Source organism: Mauremys mutica, chromosome 17 (genome assembly GCF_020497125.1).
Source record: "Mauremys mutica isolate MM-2020 ecotype Southern chromosome 17, ASM2049712v1, whole genome shotgun sequence".
NCBI classification, from domain to species: domain Eukaryota; kingdom Metazoa; phylum Chordata; order Testudines; family Geoemydidae; genus Mauremys; species Mauremys mutica.
The window spans coordinates 24,752,172-24,772,560 of NC_059088.1; the positions used below are offsets into that span (position 1 = coordinate 24,752,172).

The window sequence follows — 20,389 nt, forward strand, 5'->3', positions numbered from 1 at the left end:
TCCCCTCGCCGCCTCCCGCGCACCTGCTGATGGCTCAGGCCCAGCCCGGGCTTGCCCGAGATCTGATCTCCGAGAGTGTTCGTTCCCGGGTTTAAAAGGAGAGACGTTTCCTGCCATGCCCCCAGAAGCAACTGCAGCCTCGGCGCCATTAGAGACGCCGGTTAGCGTCAGGGTCCGACGGCGGCACCGGGACCAGGGTTCGCATTCTTCGTTAAGCAGAGGCCGCACGGACGATGAGCAGGGGAACAACACACGAGAGGACACAGATCAAACTTCCAAGCCAGTCAAGTCCCCTGCCCCTGTTTGACCTGCTTGGACATCACAGAGGAGGCCTGGTGGGCTCTGTAGAGATCAGACATGGCATTGTTAGACACCCAAAACATATGGGCTCCGTGCAGCTTGTACCCCGAGATACACTCGCACACACAGGCATACACCCATTCCCCCTTGACGCACTAGCCCTGGTTGGGAGTTTTTTGGGAACAAGCCGATTCATCTAAACTGAAACTGTTCGGGAAACTGAGTCAATTTCCGGGCCGGGCCAGGAGCCTGGCTCATGAAATAATCCACCAGCAGAGGGCAGCACCCCCACGCAAGAGGAAGACGGGTAGATTGGGAAACCAATTTCCATATTTATTTGGTGCCCATCCCCGTAGTATCTGGGCACCTCCCCAGCTTTTAACCTCCCTGCACCCCTGGGAAATAGGGACCGTTGCTCCTGTTTTTAACAGCTGCGTCATCGAGCCGCAGCGGCTAAGTGACGTCCCCAAGCTCTCACAGCGAGTCTGTGGCAGAGCTGCGCCAGGAATCCAGCGCTCCTGGCCCCCTCACCAATGTGCCGTCCTTCCTGTGCTCCACAGGATGGGGAGAGACGGACGGGCATGCAGCGAGGGCCATTTTCCAGATGAATCCCAATCAGTCCCAGAGGGCAGCGTGACCCCAGGGCAGCTGAGGTGAGATGCACCCCTCCCTCTGCAGGACAGGATCGGGGGAACCAGACTGTAAGAAGATAACAGGGTTTAGTAATTACACAGGGGGAGCTGAGAGAAGCGACTCATCTGAGTTACCGAGGGGCTAGAGTCCTAACTCCCATTCTAGCCCCTAGCCACCGGGCCATGCCGGTTGGTGGGTCTCAGCACGGGCGTCCCCATGTCAAAGGAAACCCGCACAGCCCCTTCCACCGACGAGCCTGGGAACTTCAATTCTGCCGGAGGCTCAAAACCAGGGACTGATCTGAGACACTGTGGCCCATTAGAAGCATTTCTAGCACGCCCCACGGCCTGCTAACCACGCCTTCATTTGTAAAGAACGAGGGGCCGGGGCTCAGGCACAGTGCACGAAAGCCACGCTGCACCAAGGACACTATCTGAGGAGCAAGATGGTGTCCTCCACATGGCGTGGCCTCCGGTACTTTTGGATTTAGGACAACACCGGCTGGTGCCAGAGTGGCACCGGTGAGCCCGGCAAAGCCCGGCACAAATTAAGTTCTGCTACTAACCTTCCATTGTCCTAGGACTGCAGAGGTGTTAATTGCTCGTTTTTGAGTGGTCTCCTACAACATGCGTCTCCCAACAATCGCTCCCTCCTTGAGTTTAGCGTGGAGACCCGGGTTACTTTCCCCAGCCCTGAGAAAGAGCTCGGTGACGCTCGAAAGCTGGTCCCCTCCGCCACCAGAAGTTGGTCCAATAGAAGGCGTCACCTCACCTGCCACGTGTCTCTCATATCCTGCAACCAACACAGCTACTACGCCACTGCAAGGCTCTGGTCCTAGGTGCTGTCACGTCCAGGGTCTTCAGGGAGCCGAGACGCTTGGGTTCGGGTCTGAGGTGCTCTGCTCGGCCTTAGCCCTCATAAACCTGGGGCTTTGTGTGCTCGAAGTTCTTGCAGGCCTCCTTCGTCACCCGGGACTGCCAGGTACTTTATTGCTGCCTCTTGCTGCCAACTCAAACAAACCAGACAATCGCAGCATGTTAGATCATTGGCAAGGACAGAAGAAACTTCCCTGAAGCCGGTAGCTATTGTCCTGTTAAGGTGCCCAGCGGAGATCAGGAGGTGCGGGGGACAGGCGGGCTCAGCTGTCTGGGGACACTCTCGGCTCCAGGCTCCCAGTGGGGTTGGGATCCCAGAGCTCTCAAGATGGCACCAGGTGGCGAGACGAAAGGCCAGGCCTCAGCTGTCACCAGCGCAAAACCGGCTTCCTTCTTTGCAGCCTCGGCAGAGATCAAGGACCGGCTGGAGGGAGGATGGGCCAGGGGTTAGGACACTAGCCTGCAACTCGGGTTCAAGGCCCAGTTCTGCCACGGACTCCCTGTGGGAGAGTCGCTAGGTGGCTCTGTGCCTCAGTTTCCCATCTGGACAATAGGGTACAGCTCGCCCCTCAGCACCCTTAAATCCAGGATTTCCCAGGGAAAGAAAGCCAGCTTGGGCACTCCCAGGCTTTGATCAGCTGCCCGGAGCACAATCACCTGGAGATGGAGATACACAAGCACAGTTAAAGGGACAGCACCTGATTAGAAATCACGGGTCAGACCTGGGGATCCTAACCTGGCAGAAATCAGCAGGAGTTTGCCATTGACAAGCATGGTGCGTCTCAGGGTGGCAGAGACACGGGTCAGTTTCCATACAGTCAGTTTCTCCTCTCCACTTCTAGCACTTATTTAAACCAGAGATCATAAAGCATTTGACAGATGGGGAAACTGAGGCACAGAAAGAGGACTCTCGTCCCCCCCCCCCGAGGCCTCCTAGGGTCAGAGCCAGGAGTAGGCCACAACTGCCCAGCGAGGCAGCAGTGTCTAGTGGATGGAGCAGGGCGCTCCCACTCACCAGGCACCGGCTTGCTGGATCCCCTTGGGCCAGGCAAGACCCGTCTCTGTACCCGTTCCCTGGCTGCAGGGAAGGAGCGCGGCTTGCAACGTGCTCAGGTCATCGTTCACTCTCCTGCCCTAACGCAGCAGTGCAATGGCTACGTTGCAAACCCCCCCCCCCCCCCCGCCAGGCTGAGGGAAGTTGATTTGTTTCCATTGGAATTTAAATTCAGGGCAACGTCGGTACCGACATTAGAATTTTGTTCCTGCAAAAAAACCTGGTTGTGGGACCCAAACGCTGACCTGACACTGGCCCTTTAAAATACCCCCCCCCACACACACACACACATGCTGGGCCTGATTTTGATTTCCCTACCTCCAGGGTAACTAGATTGGTCACCTGGTGCAGTGACTTAGCCCAGCGCAAAGGGGGTGCTAGCCACGGCGGGGCCAATGGAGAATCAGACCCCACTGGCTCATTCATTCCTGGTTCACCCCAGAGCCTGTGCTCCAGCCGGGCTTGCTGCATGCACCAGGGGTGGCTTTGAAAGTCTCACCTTAGCAGTGGCTGCAGGTAAACAGCTGAACAGAGAGTCCAGCAGCGTGGGGGGGGGGAAGAGGCACCTTTGTTCCACCTGCCCCAGGAACGAAGGAGGAGCCTTGCCCTGCCCCTCGGGAGGGCCGGCCTTCAGTCGCTAGAGTGTCACATACACACCCACGGCAGCTCTCCTGCCTTGCACAGTTCAGTCCACACGCCCTGCGCGGCTGGACTCAGGAGCTCAGGAGAGAGGAGATCGGCCAGCCGGCGTCGATTGCGAGGGGAGGATTGGGGTGATTCAGGAGCTCAAGGGCCGAGCGGTGCCTGAAGGATTCCCCCTCCCGGCCGTGCGAGCTGCCGCTGGTTGATTGCATGGGGCCGTCCCCGTTTCCGTGCCACGGTGCGTGCACTCAGGGTGAGCAGAGCTGCACGGAAGAGCACTGACGGCGAATGGGCTGGCTTCGGGCGAGGATGGCCGCGCCGGCCACGTGGTGAGCAGAGGGGCCGCTCTCCTCCTCCGCGCGCCGGGTGCTGTACGTCCCCAGTGCCACAACCCCCACCCCCCCCAGCTGGGAGGCGAGTGTGTTGAACATGCAGGCAGGGGGGATCGGGCGGTTGAACAGCTCGTCCCGACCCGACTTTGGGAACAAATCCCTGCTGGACGCTGAGGGGCTGAGCGGGGATGATGCGGCCTCTGTCCCGGTGGACAGGATCTTCGGCCTGCGGATCCTCATCTCCAGCATCTACTTGGTGGTGTGCGCTGTGGGGCTGCTGGGTAATTCCATGGTCATGTACTTGGTCCGGGCCCAGAAAGGCCGGCCGGCCTCCGCCATAGACGTCTTCGTCTTCGGCCTGGCGCTGGCCGACTTCCACTTCGCCCTGACCCTGCCCTTCTGGGCGGTGGAGACGGCCCTGGATTTCACTTGGCCCTTCGGCAATGCCATGTGCAAGCTGGTCCTCACCTTGACCGTCCTGAGCGTCTACGCCAACGTCTTCCTGCTCACCACCATGAGCGTCACCCGCTACTGTTCCGTGGCCTCCGCCGTCAGGCCCGGCCTCAAGCTGACCGCCAACCTGGCCAAGTGGATCACCGTGGCGCTTTGGGCCGTGGCCTTGGGAGCCACCGTCCCCACCGCCATCTTTGCCACGGTGACAGATGTGGTCGGGGTGGAGTTGTGCCTGCTCAAGTTCCCCACCAACCGGTGGCTGGGGGTGTATCACCTCCAGAAGGTGTTGGTGGCCTTCGTGGTGCCCCTGGTCATCATCTTGGCCTCCTACCTGCTGCTCCTGAGTTTCCTCCAACAGCACCGGGTCAACGCCAACAACCCCAGGAGGCAGAGCCAGATCGCCACGTCCGTCTGGCTAGTGGTCACCTCCTTCTTCGTCTGCTGGTTCCCCAACCACGTGGTAACCTTCTGGGGAGCCCTGGTGAAGTTCGGGGCTGTCCCCTGGGACAAGACCTTCTACTTCCTCCACACCTACATCTTCCCCCTCACCACTTGCCTGGCCCACAGCAACAGCTGCCTCAATCCTGTCGTCTACTGCCTGATGCGGAGGGAGTTCCGCAGGGCTTTGAAAGATGCTTTCTTGAGCCTCCTGGCCCAGGCTTCCTCCTGCCTGCCTTCCTCCACCGGCCAGGCAAGGGAGGAGGGCACCGCCCAGGTGTCACTGCCCTTGCACCGGAGGGGCAGCCCCAGAGACCTACCGGTGGCAGAGAAGGAATACGCCCTGCTGTCCACCACCGTCACTGTCGTGCCTGAACTGAGAGCCGAGGAGGCCAGCCTGCAGGGCGAGGTAGGGACGGCCCTGGGGCGGGCTTCAACGAGGAGATGCCTGAAGTGAGCGCGGGTGAATCACGGCCTCTAAGACACGCGGATGGCTGTTGGGCTAACAGCAGAGGAGCCTGGGCTAGCAGGGCACGGGGCTGCCATTAGCACTGGTCGTGCTACGGGTTGTGATCTTTTGCACCCAACCTAACTGGAGGTCTTTTGCGATGCAGGCTGGCGAAAGCAACGATTCCACTGTATTCCTGTTAGGAATGCCGGGACCTGACTCTGGAGCTGGAGCTTCAGCCAGGGCTCCGTCCTGAAGCCCTAACACTCCTAACACTGCAGGACTTGCCGGGGAGCAAAGAGGGACTTTGTGGTCTTACTTCCACAGCGCGTCAGAGCCAAGCAAACCTCTTCCCTGCTGACGACCGGTCTGATGAGCCGGATGGTATCTGCATTCGAGTTTCGTGGCTCCCTCCTTTACGTTTCCATTGGCTTCATTTGCCACCGTCAGCTTCTGATAGGGCAGACGTCACAGGAGACCCCGTCCCGTCGTGGTCTTGCCACAGAGGACTCCAGAGCTTAACGAGGACTTCAGCACTTGCCTGCAGATCCCGGGACCTTCCCTGCTTCCACCCGCAAGGGGGCTTGGGACTCGAAGACCTACACGTGTGCTCCTCTTGACCTCTCTAAGGAGGGTGCAACAGGCCTCCGCCCCTCCTGCCAGGTCTGCGGCGCAATGGCCAAACCCCGACGCAAGAGCCTTTTACAGAGCGACGTCTCCCACCGGCCCGGCATGGCACCCTCACCAAAGAGGGCCAGGTGGGTTTCCTCTTTAGAGTCCTGCTGGCAGCCCTGGGGCGGGAGGGACGTCTACGCTGAGCAGCACAAATCACGTCCCCCGTTCGGGGCAATTCCCCCCAGCCTAAGCAGTGCACGGGAGTGAGGAATTGAATTACGATCTCCCAGCAGGCCAGTGTCCCCGACCCTCCCGCCCACAAAGTACATGGGCCCAAAGCAATCGTCAACTGCACTGTAACTTCAAGGCCAATGGGGTTGGTTACCCCAGGGGTCAGGCTGGCTTTGTAAACAGTGGCATAACTTTCTGGGGTTCCTACGTGACACGCTCAGCACATGGGGTCCTTGCTCACTCACCTTAAACCCCAGATGTCCTTGTTCTTATAGCCAGCTCTGTTCTGCCGGGCACCCCCCAGCCTCGAACCCTGGACAGACAGAAGATGGCTCTGTTTTCAAGGCTGGATTCAGCAGCAAGATCAGCTGGGGGAAGAAAAAAAAAAAGCCAACTCTCTGGCTTCCAGATTTATGGGGCTCGCGTGAGGTATTATCAACTCCAGCCTGTGTCAAAGTCTAAATCAAGGCGGCATCGACGCTGCTGCCAGCACCTGATTTAGCTCCAGGACAGAGGTTAATGAGGAACTGCACCGCAGCTGAAAACATAACCCCGCGTAATGCTTCCAGCTGTGTGGAAGCACAAGTGTTAGTCAGGCCGAGGCCGCCCCGCCGAACCGCTGGAGCAGCTGGATTCCTTAGCAAGGGAACGTTCCACAGCGCTATCCAGCACATGAAGGGTTAAAAGGGTTAAATCCATCCTAAGGGCTTGATTGTGGTCGGTGCTGAGTTCCATCAGCTCCTATTGAAGCTGGGTAGGAACGTCGGGGGTGGGGTTCGGCACGCAGGGTTTGTGCCCATTGAACAAGTTTGGCAGGATCTTCCAAGCGAATGGGGTTAAATCCGTCAAACGCCGAGTGTGGATGTAATAAAGGTGCAGTGTGGCCTAGGAGATAGAGCACTGGGACTCAGGAGACTCTACCGCTGGCCTGCTGGGTGAGTCCCTGCTCTGCACCTCAGTTTCCCCATCAGTAAAATGGGATGATCCCAACCTCCTTCGGAAAGTGCTTTGAGATCTGCTGATGAAAAGCTGTAGGAATTATTATAATGGTAAAGCCCTTTCCCTTTTGGTCACAGGGACCCCGCCTCCAGGAAAAGAGATGTTTTACCCCTCTAGTATGGCTACAGTTAAGCACCTTTATACCAATAAAACTGAGAGTGTCATACTGCTTTAACTAGACCAGTGTAATTAAAGCTTGTGTATAGAGAAGCTCTTCGGGAAAAAATATGATTCACTTGTTCCTGTAGCTATAATTCACTCCCAGCCATCTGATTTATGAATTGCTCTGCAATACTGCAATTAACGTAGGCCGTATGTGGGGGGGCGGTGGGGTGGGGTGATAAAGGGCCATCAAAAAGGGACAAATCAAAAAGGTAATCAGCTCCCAGCCCTTGAGCAAACACAAAATCCCAGCCCGTCAGGGGACAAGCAGGGCCCATTTCCTGTTCACAGAAATTAAATTTTGATTGGAGTCAACCCAGGGCCACTGTTTTGCTTGGGAAGTAGCAAAGCGCCAGCCTAGACGGAGGAGTTTAATTGCACCAGTGTCACGACTAAGGGGACGGAACCTTTTGCAGGGCTCAGCACTCGCAGTCAGAGGTGGATTTTCCCAAAGACCCTCTCTAGGTACCAAAATAAGTGGCTTCATTGTCAAGGGAGCTCAGAACATTAAATTCTGGCCTTAAATACCCTAAAGGGATGCTGAGCACTTGTGAAAAATCTGGCCCTGATTTAGAGGTATCAAGAGTAGATGAGCACTAGGGGAAATCATAGAAGATTAGGGTTGGAAGAGGGAGGCCAAGGAAGTTAGAGGGGGAGGGATAGCTCAGTGGTTTGAACAGTAGCCTGCTAAACCCAAGGTTGTGAGTTCAATCCTTGAGGGGGCCATTTAGGGATCTGGGGCAAAAATCTGTCAGGGACAGTACTTGGTCCTGCTGTGAAGGCAATGACCTTTCAAGGTCCCTTCCAGTTCTAGGCAATAGGTATATCTCCATATTTTAATAATAATAAAGAAGGGACCTCAGGATGTCATCTAGTCCAATCCCCTGCTCAAAACAGGACCAACCCCAACAAAATCATCCCAGCCAGGGCTTTGTCAAGCTGGGCCTTAAAAGCCTTTATGGGTGGAGATTCCACCACCTCCCTAGGGAACCCATTCCAGTGCTTCACCACCCTCCTAGTGAAATAGTGTTTCCTAATAGCCAGCCTAGACCTCCTCACTGCAACTTGAGACCATTGCTCCTTGTTCTGTCATCTGCCGCCACTGAGAACAGCTGAGCTCCATCCTCTCTGGAACCCCTCTTCAGATAGTTGAAGGCTACTATCAAATCCCCCCCTTTCACTCTTCTCTTCTGCAGACTAAATAACCCCAGTTCCCTCAGCCTCTCCTCATTAAGCCGCGTGCCCCAGCCTCCTAATCATTTTCATTGCCCTCCACTGGACTCTCTCCAATTTGTCCACATCCTTTCTGTGTTGGGGGGCCCAAAACTGGACACAAGACTTTTGTGGGTGCTGGGAAACCATGGGCATAAGGGGAAGCAATGGTTAAGTTAAAAACAGTATTTACAGGAAGACATTTCTTTACTGGGGAAGTGTGGTCAACCCCAACTGTTCAAAACTCAGGAGGTTGGGTTGGTTTTTTTTAAGCCAATCACAAGATTTTGGCTGATCATTGACAAACTCCTCTCCTATTTAACCCATCTATGGTATCGTTCAAATATCTTGAGCCCAGAAGGCTGATTGCAGATTTTCCATCAAAACTGATGTTTGAGGGGAAAAATCAGGTTTTCAGCTAAATGGAATTTTTCACAAAAAACACCTGCTCTGTGCAGACAGTTTGTTGTTTCATCCAAAACCTGAATGCCCCCAAAGTGAAACATTTTGTTTTCAAAATGCCGCCATGTGCTTCATGGGAATTATAGTTTTAGAGCCTCATGCTCCCTTTCTCCTCTATTGGCTAAGCTCTCTGGTCAGACTACATCTCCCACAATGCACCATGGCCACATGACTGCCATGATACATCAAGATGGGAAACTATAGTGCATCATGGGAGATGGAGTATGACCAGTGAGGCCAGCCCAGAAGGGAGAATGGGCGCATGAAGCACCTGAACTACAACTCCTATGATTCACTGTGGCAGCATTTCAGAATCATAATGCATTGGTTCTGAGAAAAGAAACCATGTAAATTGTCATTAAAATATTCCTAAATTTACTGATATTTTGAAATGTTTCAAACCCAAAAGAGCTGGAAAAAGCAAGGCGAGGTCACAAACATTTTGTCAACATTTATTTCGACTTGTCAATGATTGAAAAATGTCCACCAGCCCCAATTCAGAAACAACCTCGTGTGACACGTGCAACTAACCGACGCAGCGTGCGTTGCACTTTGGATGGTGCGAGACATATGAACATAAGAAAGGCCGTACCGGGTCAGACCAAAGGTCCATCTAGCCCAGTATCTGTCTACCGACAGTGGCCAATGCCAGGTGCCCCAGAGGGAGTGAACCTAACAGGCAATGATCAAGTGATCTCTCTCCTGCCATCCATCTCCATCCTCTGATGAACAGAGGCTAGGCACACCATTCTTACCCATCCTAGCTATAGCCATTTATGGACTTAGCCACCATGAATTTATCCAGTCCCCTTTTAAACCCTGTTCTAGTCCTAGCCTTCACAACCTCCTCAGGTAAGGAGTTCCACAAGTTGACTGTGCGCTGCGTGAAGAAGAACTTCCTTTTATTTGTTTTAAACCTGCTGCCTATTAATTTCATTTGGTGACCCCTAGTTCTTGTATTATGGGAATAAGTAAATAACTTTTCCTTATCCACTTTCTCGACATCACTCATGATTTTATATACCTCTATCATGTCCCCCCTTAGTCTTCTCTTTTCCAAGCTGAAGAGTCCTAGTCTCTTTAATCTTTCCTCGTATGGGACCCTCTCCAAACCCCTAATCATTTTAGTTGCCCTTTTCTGAATCTTTTCTAGTGCTAGAATATCTTTTTTGAGGTGAGGAGACCACATCTGTACACAGTATTCGAGATGTGGGCGTACCATGGATTTATATAAGGGCAATAATATATTCTCAGTCTTATTTTCTATCCCCTTTTTAATGATTCCTAACATCCTGTTTGCTTTTTTGACCGCCTCTGCACACTGCGTGGACATCTTCAGAGAACTATCCACGATGACTCCAAGATCTTTTTCCTGACTCGTTGTAGCTAAATTAGCCCCCATCATGTTGTATGTATAGTTGGGGTTATTTTTTCCAATGTGCATTACTTTACATTTATCCACATTAAATTTCATTTGCCATTTTGTTGCCCAATCACTTAGTTTTGTGAGATCTTTTTGAAGTTCTTCACAATCTGCTTTGGTCTTAACTATCTTGAGCAGTTTAGTATCATCTGCAAACTTTGCCACCTCACTGTTTACCCCTTTCTCCAGATCATTTATGAATAAATTGAATAGGATTGGTCCTAGGACTGACCCCTGGGGAACACCACTAGTTACCCCTCTCCATTCTGACCCAAATACCAGTTGATCAGTGAACACATTTGATAATTTTTCAGCCTGTTTGCAGACCAGTTGCAAAAAGCAATGGAAGTAAATAAATTATTCACTGTGATTTAGCTGGCGACACTCGTGATAGAGGGGCTGAGTCTCATTTATCCTAAAGGCCTCGTTCTGGTAGTGTAAAGAGGCTTTAAAGTGGGTACCATGCTGCCATTTCAAGGCTCCTTTACACTGCCGGGGGTTTGTAAAGGGGCCTTGGCTTAACAGAATCTAGGGGGTATTCAGTGTTCCTTCTGGAGGGGATAAGCCCTGAGGTGGTTCTCAGCTGTTGTGTTTTCTTGCTGCTCTAAATGCAGAACACAGGAAAACAACTCTGCTCATGGGTCTATTTTATGTTTCATGTTTTTATCATTACTCCTGCTAGGGGACAGAGAAGGGAGATTAGCAGTTAATCGCTTCTGGCTCCTTAATCAAGGTATAATTAGGACTGCACAAACCACACAAAGAAACTCACCTGTTTCTGTTACAGAAGCACCAGTTTAGATTGGAAAGGGCTAAACACCCTACAGAACATGAATCAATCTGAGAATCTCGCTCGGTCCTTGTCCACTCTCCGTGATCACAATACTGAAGCACTTTACAATCTGTAACGCAGGTATTCTCACAATGTCCCCGTGAGGCAGGGGAATGGAGACCCTGAGAGACTAATTGACTTCAATGAGAGTTGGAGACCTGAATACCTTGAAGAGTCTGGGCCAAGATCAGTGAGGAAATGTGTAGCAGAGCAGGGATTTGAACCCACATCTGTAATATCCTAAGTTAAAGTCCTAACCACGTCCTCTCTTACCTGGTGGTGCTGATACCTGCTGGTTGTTAGGCAGATACATCCCCAGGAGGCACGTTATCCCTGCGCTGCCGGGTTTCCTGCCTCTTCCTCTGGAGCAGCCGGTACTGGAGGGCAATGGGAAGACTGAGCTCTCCCTGGGCAGTGCCGTGCCATGCTAAAAATAGGGACTAATAATACGGTTGGCTCCCAAAAGCTCTGAGGTCTGCAAACCTTCCGAGGGAACGCAGAGCCTGGGGCATCAGGAGAAACCCAGGAAGAGACTCAGGGTGCTTGGCTGTCCTTGAGTTTATCACTCTGTCCGTGGGCTGACACCATGGAGTTCCAGGTGTGCAGGTCTCCAGCGTATTCGGGGATCTGACAGAGGCAGGTTCAAAGCCCCCTCTCTGGTGTTCAGGGGGTTTTGCATGGACAATCCAGTCTGATTCATCTCTAACGCATCCCCTCTCCAAAGTCAAAGGCTGCAGCGTCACTGCAGAGTTGAGTTAATTGCTCTGGAGTTAGCTTAGCAGGAGAGAGAGCCGCCTCGCTGCAAAATAACACTCAAGTCAAGACCCTGTAGTGCCCAGTGTCTACCCCGGTGCTGAACTCACTGGTGTGGGGCACATGCCATGGCTCGTAGGGCCCAAGCCGGTCTATTAATTCTTGCACAGTGGAGAACTTGTCTGTCCTCTCTGGGCACATGGGAAACTCGGCCCACAAAACTCACATAAACCCACCTTCCTTCCCAAACACGTAACAGTTGCCGAATCCCCTGCAAGCCAAAAAGCTACAGCTCTCACCCTAGTCCTCTCTCTGCAACAGCCTGGCTGGTTGCCATCGCCATATCATATCCTCACCAGGGGAAGATTATGGCGTCAGGTGCTGGGGGAATGGGGAGAAATTAGCAGCAGATGCAGCAAAGATCTGGCCTTTCAGGCACACGTGCCTAAGCAATAAAAAAAATGTGGTGTGAAAAACCGGTCCAAAGCAAAGAACGGTTTGGAAAGTTTTCCTGCATGGGCGAAAGCGATTTCAGTGCCAAAAGAAAGGACAGGGGAGGAAATCAGCCTGGGAAAAGCCTTGTCGATTTGACTCCATTCCTGCAGGCGGTCTGGCCTCTGAGCAGTAGTGCCCAATTCTCTCCTGCCCTGCGCCACGTGCAATGATGCACACCAGGGCCAAGTGGGTGTGGAACGCTCCCAGAGCACAGCTGTACTATTAGTCACTAGTTTTAGCATGGCACTGCCCAGGGAGCACTCAGGAGTGGATGCCCAATACGCTAGGTGCTGTACAAATCCAGAGGAGCCCTGTCCACCCGCTTTGCACAGCTGTCCATGACTGCACAAGGCACACGGTGGTGGTGGGGATTAGAAAGACAGCTGCGTTTATGAAGGGTCTAATTCAAACTGTGCAAGCAAAGCTGCGTTCCTTTCTCCACGGGTTTAGGGGAACCCTCTCCCTTTTCTGCTGAGCAGCACCCACTCAAGGCATTCTTTCCACACTCACTGGCTCCAGGCACCTGGACACTTACCTGGCAATGCTGAGAGCTGATTAATCCTTTCATGGGTGCAGGCTGCTGTCCATTAACTCAAGTACCTTGCTGCTTTCTCCTCTGCGGGGCACCAGCTTTCGCAGGCCGCTTGTCTAGGTAGCTAGCTATGGATTTAGGAGCCTGCCTGCAAGCACCCGAGTTGGAAAATATTTATCACGGTACAAGCAGTGCCGGTTTTCAGGGGCCATCATCAGATTTGCTCTCTACTGACTATGGCCACCCATTGCCATTATATCCGAGGACGTCCCATGTCAAAACTGGGAGTGAAGGCCCTGGGAAGGGGCTTCATGGCGCCTCTGGCTTTTCTCCTTTCGGGGAATAAAAACTCTGCTTTTGGGGTGGGGGTTCTGGGTTGTTTTTAATGCTATTAATTTACTTTTTTTCAGATTGATTCTTTTGGAGGGAGGTGATTGGCTGGCTGGGGAAAGGTCCGGTTGGTTGCATTTCCGGGGGAGCGAATCAGTGTGGTGAAATAAACCCCCTCAAAGCCCCTCCTTTCACCTCCGCCAAACTGCTAAGACTCACCTGTGTAACCCACACCCAGCGCGTGTGGTGCTTTGTCCCCCTCAGCCACGACTGGGGGCCAGCCCCCCACCTTGCACGGGTTACCCCCAGTGGCTCGAGAGGATCTGCGCTATGTCAGGCACACAGCTAACCTCCAGGAAGAGATGCCTCACCGTCCCTAACACAACAGCCCTGCTCTGGGGTGGGACCCTGGAGGTGCTACCACAACAGACATAATCCTTGAATAAAAATAATCTGTGGCTGTAATATTGTAAAAAGGGGAGATTCTTGCTGGACTCCCTCCTCACTGTGCAGAGAACGTGACCTGTTTGGGTACGCCAGCTCGTGGGATTTCCACCGTATACTGCAACCAAACAGCCCCTCAGGCTGCAGCTGTGAATGAGGCTGGCGGGTGCCAGGTTTGCTCTGCAGGATGAAAGCAGGGCTTAAAATGACGATGCTTTTTTAAAGGTTTTTCGCCTTCCTCTGCAGCGTGGGGCACGGGTCACTTGCAGGAGGATTCTCTGCAGCTTGAGGACTTCAATAACTCAGACAGAGGTCAGGGGTTTGTTACAGGAGTGGGTGGGTGAGATTCTGGGGCCTGCGTTGTGCAGGAGGTCAGACTAGATGATCATAATGGTCCCTTCTGATCTTAAAGTCTATGAGTCTATGAATCAAAAGGATATTCCGCTTCCAGCTTAAAAGATAGAACCATGGCTTCAGCCAGCAGGGATCAGACCCCCTTCCCTCCCTGCCCTGGAGAACGGACGCTCACACGGAGGATGCATCAAAGCGATTCGAGTGCAGACGAAACATGGGCGTGGTTGCCAGGCGTGGGGGAGGGCAGGATTTTCAGTCCTGGGGGACGGAAATGGGCAGTACCCAGCTCCGGGCTGGGGAGGATCAGAGAGTCTTTTGCTCTTCACACAACAATAATGATACGAAGGAATCAACTGGGAACCGCTGAGTTCCAAAGACACGTTTACTACCTGTACACGAGCATGCTGGCCTTGCCGCCTGCATCTAGCTGCGTCCCTGGAAGGCACACGTGGTATAGACAGAGATCCTACTCTTGTTATGCACTAGAGTAACCAACCCCGGAGCCTTTGCAGCCGTTGTTGGGGGCAGACTGGGGAAGGGGAGGGGAACTGGGGGAGATGGTAATTCCTACTTCTCTCTCGTCGTCGTTAAAAAAGGGAATTACGTCAGTGCCAGTGGGAGGGGCCAGAGAGAGACAGCAGCCACGTAGTCTTCACTTCCTGTCCCGAACCCGTGCACACTGCTCCACCCCAGAGGTGGCTGCATTGCACTGCTGGGTGCAGTGATTCCTTTGTACACCCAACGCATTAAGATGGAAGGTGCTAGATCTAGAGTCATTTTGAAGGAAAATCAAACCGGACAGTGTGGTGAAGCACCCAGGCTTCATTCCTCTCTCTGCGCCTGACCTGCTGGAGTGACCTTGGGCAAGTCACAGCCTCGCTGGGTGCCTCAGTTTCCCCTCTGAACCTGTGTCTATTTGGACTGCCGGCTCTTTGGGGCAGGAACTGTCGCTCGGTCTGTGTCTATACAGCACCTGGCGCAATGGGGCCCCAATCTGGAATACAAATAATGTATTTTAAGTGAGTAACACCCCCGCCCACCCACTAAACTCCCCCGCCAGTCCCTCAAAATCCTGCTGGGCCAGGCTGCAGGCGTTACTGGGAGCTGTCTGCGGTGCTGGACGTGCCCCGAGTCCAGGCCTGAGCTGTCCAGTGCTGACGAGTCGCACTCACCCTCGATGGAACTGGGGGGTTTATACAACACGAGGTCACGGTGACGGCCAGGCCCTGGGACAAGCCCACAGTCCTCAGCTCTCCCTGCCTGCTCAGCACCCAGCCTAACGCAAAGCTGAGGTCAGGTATTTCCCTGTCCAATACCATCACTGCAGTAGCCTGCGAGACCCCCCCCCCCATTTTCCTGGGGGATGCTCAACCCCCCGCTCAGCTCCAGGCCCTGTCCCCACTCCACCCCTTCCCACCCCCACACCACCCCTGCCCCCAAATCCCCACCCCGCCTCCTCCTGCCCCCCTTCCTGCCCGAGGACGCCCCATCCCCACTCCTCCCCTTCCCTCCCGGCGCCTCCTGCGTGATGCTCTGTGCTGGAGTTGATCAGCCGGAGCTGCCGGCAGGTGGAAGTGCAGGGGAGGGAGGGGAGCTGGCTGCCGGTGGGTGCTAAGCACCCGCTAATTTTTCTCCATGGATGCTCCAGCCCTGGATCAGGGACCCATTGCGCTGTGCAGACACATTGTGAGAGACAGGCCCCCCGGGCCCGAGGAACTTACAGACTCAGGATACAAGACAGACAACAGATGGGTTGTTACCTCTGTTTATACAAATGGGGAAACTGAGGCACAGAGCAATGACGTGACTTGCCCAGGGTCTCACAGGAAGTCTGTGGCAGGGCAGGCACTGAACCCAGTGTTCCCAAGTCCCAGGCTAGTGCCCAAACCACTGGGCCTTCCTATCACAGCTCAGGGCAACTGCACCCGTATTCCTCCTTTATGATCCCACAGGGCCTCCCGTGCTAGGCTCCAGACTCTCCAGCCATCCCTGCCCTTGGGTAGAGACCTGCATCTCTCTCCCTTCTGGCCTGGCTACTGCCAGGCGGAGGAGAGCCTTGCCTTCACGGTGCTATCTGACTACCCCAGCAGGCCTGCATGGCTCCTCTCCGCAGAGACAGGACCCAGTGTCACCGTCCCAGTGCTAAGCTCCCACGCCGCTCTTCCCCAGCAAGCACATTTTATTCTTAAGGTAAAAGCAACACCGAGAAAACATATTTACAATCATAAAAGAACCTACACGTGTGCTGATAAGCTCACCAGAGATCACCCCAACTCCAACGTGGACTCTGGCAGGTGAGCAGTGCTTCAAACCCCCCAAAGGGGTGTCCTGGCGGGGTGGGGGGGGTCTCATGTTCATTACACCCTTTTGCTCAGATTAAGAGCAACTCTTCTGTGACGAGCCTGTGACTAGGTGATTAGCCAGCCAACAGGTCTCTTCTAAAGGCGGGATTTGGGGTGGGTCCTTTGCTCTTCCCTTTCCCCCAAGCGTTTCCTAAGAAATTCCCCTCACATGTAGTGTCCCCCAAAGTCCTTCAGCTTCCTAATAGCTGCATTAGTCCCGTCTTCATCCTAAAACAGTTCCATGCACTCCCACAAACATTTGCAATGGGAATAAATCGGGCTCCTAAAAACCATAATGCAATATGGTTTGTCCAGGATAGTGCAGGAAATCGCCAGCTGTTGCATGTTCTCTCTCTCTTCCTGAACAGTGAAGGAAGCCTGCATATGCTGGGGGGCTGGGGTGGGGCGCTCCAGCACCAAGCGAAGAGAAAAAATTGGAGGGACACTTGAGGGTAGGCTGGTGGGAGAACAAATGATTGACGTATACATGCAATTTCCACACAGCAAGCAGGGAAGAAAACTGAGCTGCCAAAAACTGCAGCCATCGGCGTGGAAAATTTTTACCTAGCGCTGTCCATCTCCAGGCATTACATGAAAATATAGGGCCAGCCCCACAGCTAGTATAAATTGGCATAGCCCCATTGACTCGGATGGAGCTACACCAGCTGAGGATCTAGCCTCTGCTCCTTGGTATCCTGTCTTTCGCTAATTAAAAGGACGAGCTCGTTAGAGCCGGGAACACATCTGTGTCAATGTTTGTAAAGGACTGGAAAATTTCCTGTCCTATTAATATGAATACTGCCCAGCTACCCACAATCCTGTGCCCTTCCACAGCATCACAGGCTCTGTGGCCGGCAGTAGTGAGTTTAGCCTCACGCTGCCCTTAGGAGGTAAGTTATTATATCCATTTTACAGGTGGGAAAACTGAGGCACAGAGCAGGGCAGGGACGCTGTGGCAGAGAGGAATTGAGCCCATGAGGCCTGACTCTTAGTCCCGCTCTGCTCTAACCACTAGACCATTCTCTTCACATCCGGGGAACTGGAGGCAGCCCTTCAAGGAGGAAGGACGAGCTTGGCCTTCGCCTGGAGGCTCTGGAGACGTGGCTCAATTCCCAGCGCAGCCAACAACTTCTTGTGGGACCCTGGATTCCTGGCTCCCAGGCCACCACTCAGACCCACCCCCCAGCTCCGTACATGGCTGACAGCAGCGATAGCTCCTCCTCCCCACCTCCATGCTGCTGAGGCCGCCAGCCATCCTGGTGTTCCGCAGAGATGCCGAGCTGCTGGCGTGATGTCAGATTAAATAAAAGTGCCAGGTGTTGGGGTCTCAAGGGCTTTGTTTCAGATGAAATTCTTCCCTAGTCACGGGACTCCAGGAGCTGGAGCTTCAAGCTTAGCACCAAAACGTCACGAGAACCGGCAACACTGAAAATCAACGATGAAACCCTGGAGCGTAATTCCCTGGGGCTTTAACCAGCCAGAAAGGGAAGTGCCATGTCTTCCCCCCTAGCCTGCTTCCACCCAGCTGCCCCTTCCTTTTGGACTCCAGCCCGAGCAGCTGTGGGATCCATTAACCCTTTCCAGACTGCAGCACTTTTCCTTTGCCACAGCCTCGCAAGGCTTCGGAGGACCTGGCTAATCATCAAGCCAACTCCTGGCCGACCCTCAAACCTGCAGCTCTCCGAATCAATCGAGAGGCTGGAACACGCCTTGGGCAACAGCCCCCCTCTAACAAGCAGGGGCTTCGAGCCCAGCTGGCTTGCTCACATCCATGCGTTGTACTCAGCGCCGGTGCAGCCGGTGCAGCCCTGGGCTGGATTCGAACCTGTGCCCAGGAGGCTCGGTCCGGCAGGGTGGTTATCGAAGGGCCATCGATAAGCAGTGCAATCTAGCACCATCTGCATCCTTCACTCCTGTAATCAGCTGTTCCTCATTGACAAGCCCCGTAGATCAACACAGCTGTGAGATAAGAGGAGCCTGTCTGTGGGGCTGATTATTGTTCCACTGGAGAGCGCTCCGGGGTTTCATGGCAGAGCCTCCGCTGTGTCTTAATTAAAGTCGCTGGCTGGGGAAAGGGGAGGCAGGTGCATCATCCCAGGGGCTGCCTGAGTGTCTGTGGTGCTGCAGAAGGGGCCAGGTTGCTGCCCACTCTCTGGGGGTCAGAGTCTCAGAGGTTCCACTTGCCGGGGGTTGACGGATAATGTGCAAAATTATCACAAGGGGTGGGCGAACTGGAGACGCTGCAGAACAGCTGGAGGGTGGGGGAGGGCCTAGGGGCTGGGAGAACTGGAGACAGAAAATGTATTTCTCTCTGCCCCACGCCGGGAGCCCAGACAGATGCGCAGTCGGGAGCAAGGATGTAGGACAGGAGCGCTGGGGTTGAACGCGCGTGCGTGGGGAACGTACGGCCCTTCTAGGGCCATAGGCGCTCTCCGGTCGCCGGGGCTGGAGGAGCCGCTCGCCGTGCAAGCCACGGCGGGTTGGGGTGGACATTGGCCTGCGGAAGGGTCTCGCTTCCGGCTCGTCGTCGCTTTGCAGGGCCCAGGAGGGCAAGTGACAAACCGGGGGTGGGTCACGCCCAGGCCTCGCGCTACCTGGCCCCTCTGCTGCTAGAGATACCCATGCACACGGTGACCATCTCAAACTGCACCGGCAGCGCAGGGACCAGCCAGCTCCCACCAGCTTTGTCCGCCTTTCACCGTGCCCATCGCTAGGGGATCTGGGCACCTTCCAGCTGGACGTTAACTGACCAGCCTCTGTCACAAGGCGCTCGAGACAAAGGGCGGGGCAGGACAGAGGCCCGAGGAGAGGAAGTGGTTGCCACAGCCAGGTGGCCTCTGTCCCAGTCCGGTGCTCGGTCCACTAGGCGCCATGCAGCCCAGCGCCTGCCCTCTAGCCTGGGATTCTGCCTCTCTGCAGCTATCAGAGCTCATTAAACCAAATGGGGGAAAAAATAGCCAAGAGGCCGGGCATCCCCATCCAGCCCAGACATCAGCCAGACCCAGGGCGAGGGCTCCAGGACCACGGGCCCGAGCAGATCTGGCTGCTCCGACCCCTTTGTCAACAGGTTAGATGGAGGACGACGGACCAGGGAATTATCGGTCGTGTGACGCTTCCAGGCTTAGCCCTTCGGAGGGCAACACGCAGCCAGCACGCCTCGGGGTTAGAAGACAGGCCTGGATGTGGAGAGATGCTGCTCCCATCCTTGGGGGTCTGTCTCTGGAGGGCACGACTCGGGGGGCATCCCGTGACAGGGGCATCGAGAGATCGGCTTCCCCTTCAGGGCTGCCGCTTGCGGGATGAACTCTGGCGAGCCTGTGCCCTGAGCCGTGAGCATTTACAAAGCGCTATAAATCAGGTTCTAAATCAACGCGCTTGCTAAAAGAAACAACAGCCAGGGCCTTATCTCGCTCCCGTCTGGCCAAACACAACTGGCTGTACATCACGGCCTGTAATGAGCGTCATTTGGACTGTGCGTGTTTTTCTAATTGTTCTGCTTTTGCTCGGATGGACAAGGATTTTTAATTTCCTCTTTCTATTTAACCATCACAGATCTGGAGCTTTAAACACTCATCCACCTCATTACACACTTCGTTTAGTCCAGCGTTTTCCCCCTGCAAACAACCTCTAACAAGCGAGACCAGAATAGGTTATCTAGGGAGGTGGTGGAATCCCCGTCCTTGGAGGTGAGACGAACACCTGTCAGGGATGATCTAGGTTTACTTGGTCCTGCCTCAGTGCATGGGGCAGGACGAGATGATCTCTCGAGGTCTCTTCCAGCCCTACATTGCTGTGATTCTACGATCACCCGGCCTCTTATCTTTGCCAGACGAGAAGGTGGATCTTGACAAGAGATTAGCCAGTTCAGAGCCAAACATTCCCAACATTGTGGGGTGTGGGGGGAAGGATTTGGATCAGGTGTTCCCAGTAAGATTCAAAAACCACTATGAAGCTGTGGGTTTTTCCCCACCATGTATTGCACCGTTAAGCCTGCGGAACTCATTGCCACAACGGATCATTGAGGTCAA

At 54.2% G+C, this 20,389-nt stretch overlaps 1 protein-coding gene across 1 annotated transcript; it reads left to right on the forward strand.

The window, feature by feature from the left end:
* Positions 1-3,933: 3,933 nt before the first annotated feature.
* On the forward strand, positions 3,934-5,184 carry RXFP4 (relaxin family peptide/INSL5 receptor 4). The gene has a single exon (XM_044990878.1). It carries the CDS (start codon positions 3,934-3,936, stop codon positions 5,182-5,184), a length of 1,251 nt encoding a protein of 416 aa, XP_044846813.1.
* Positions 5,185-20,389: the final 15,205 nt, after the last annotated feature.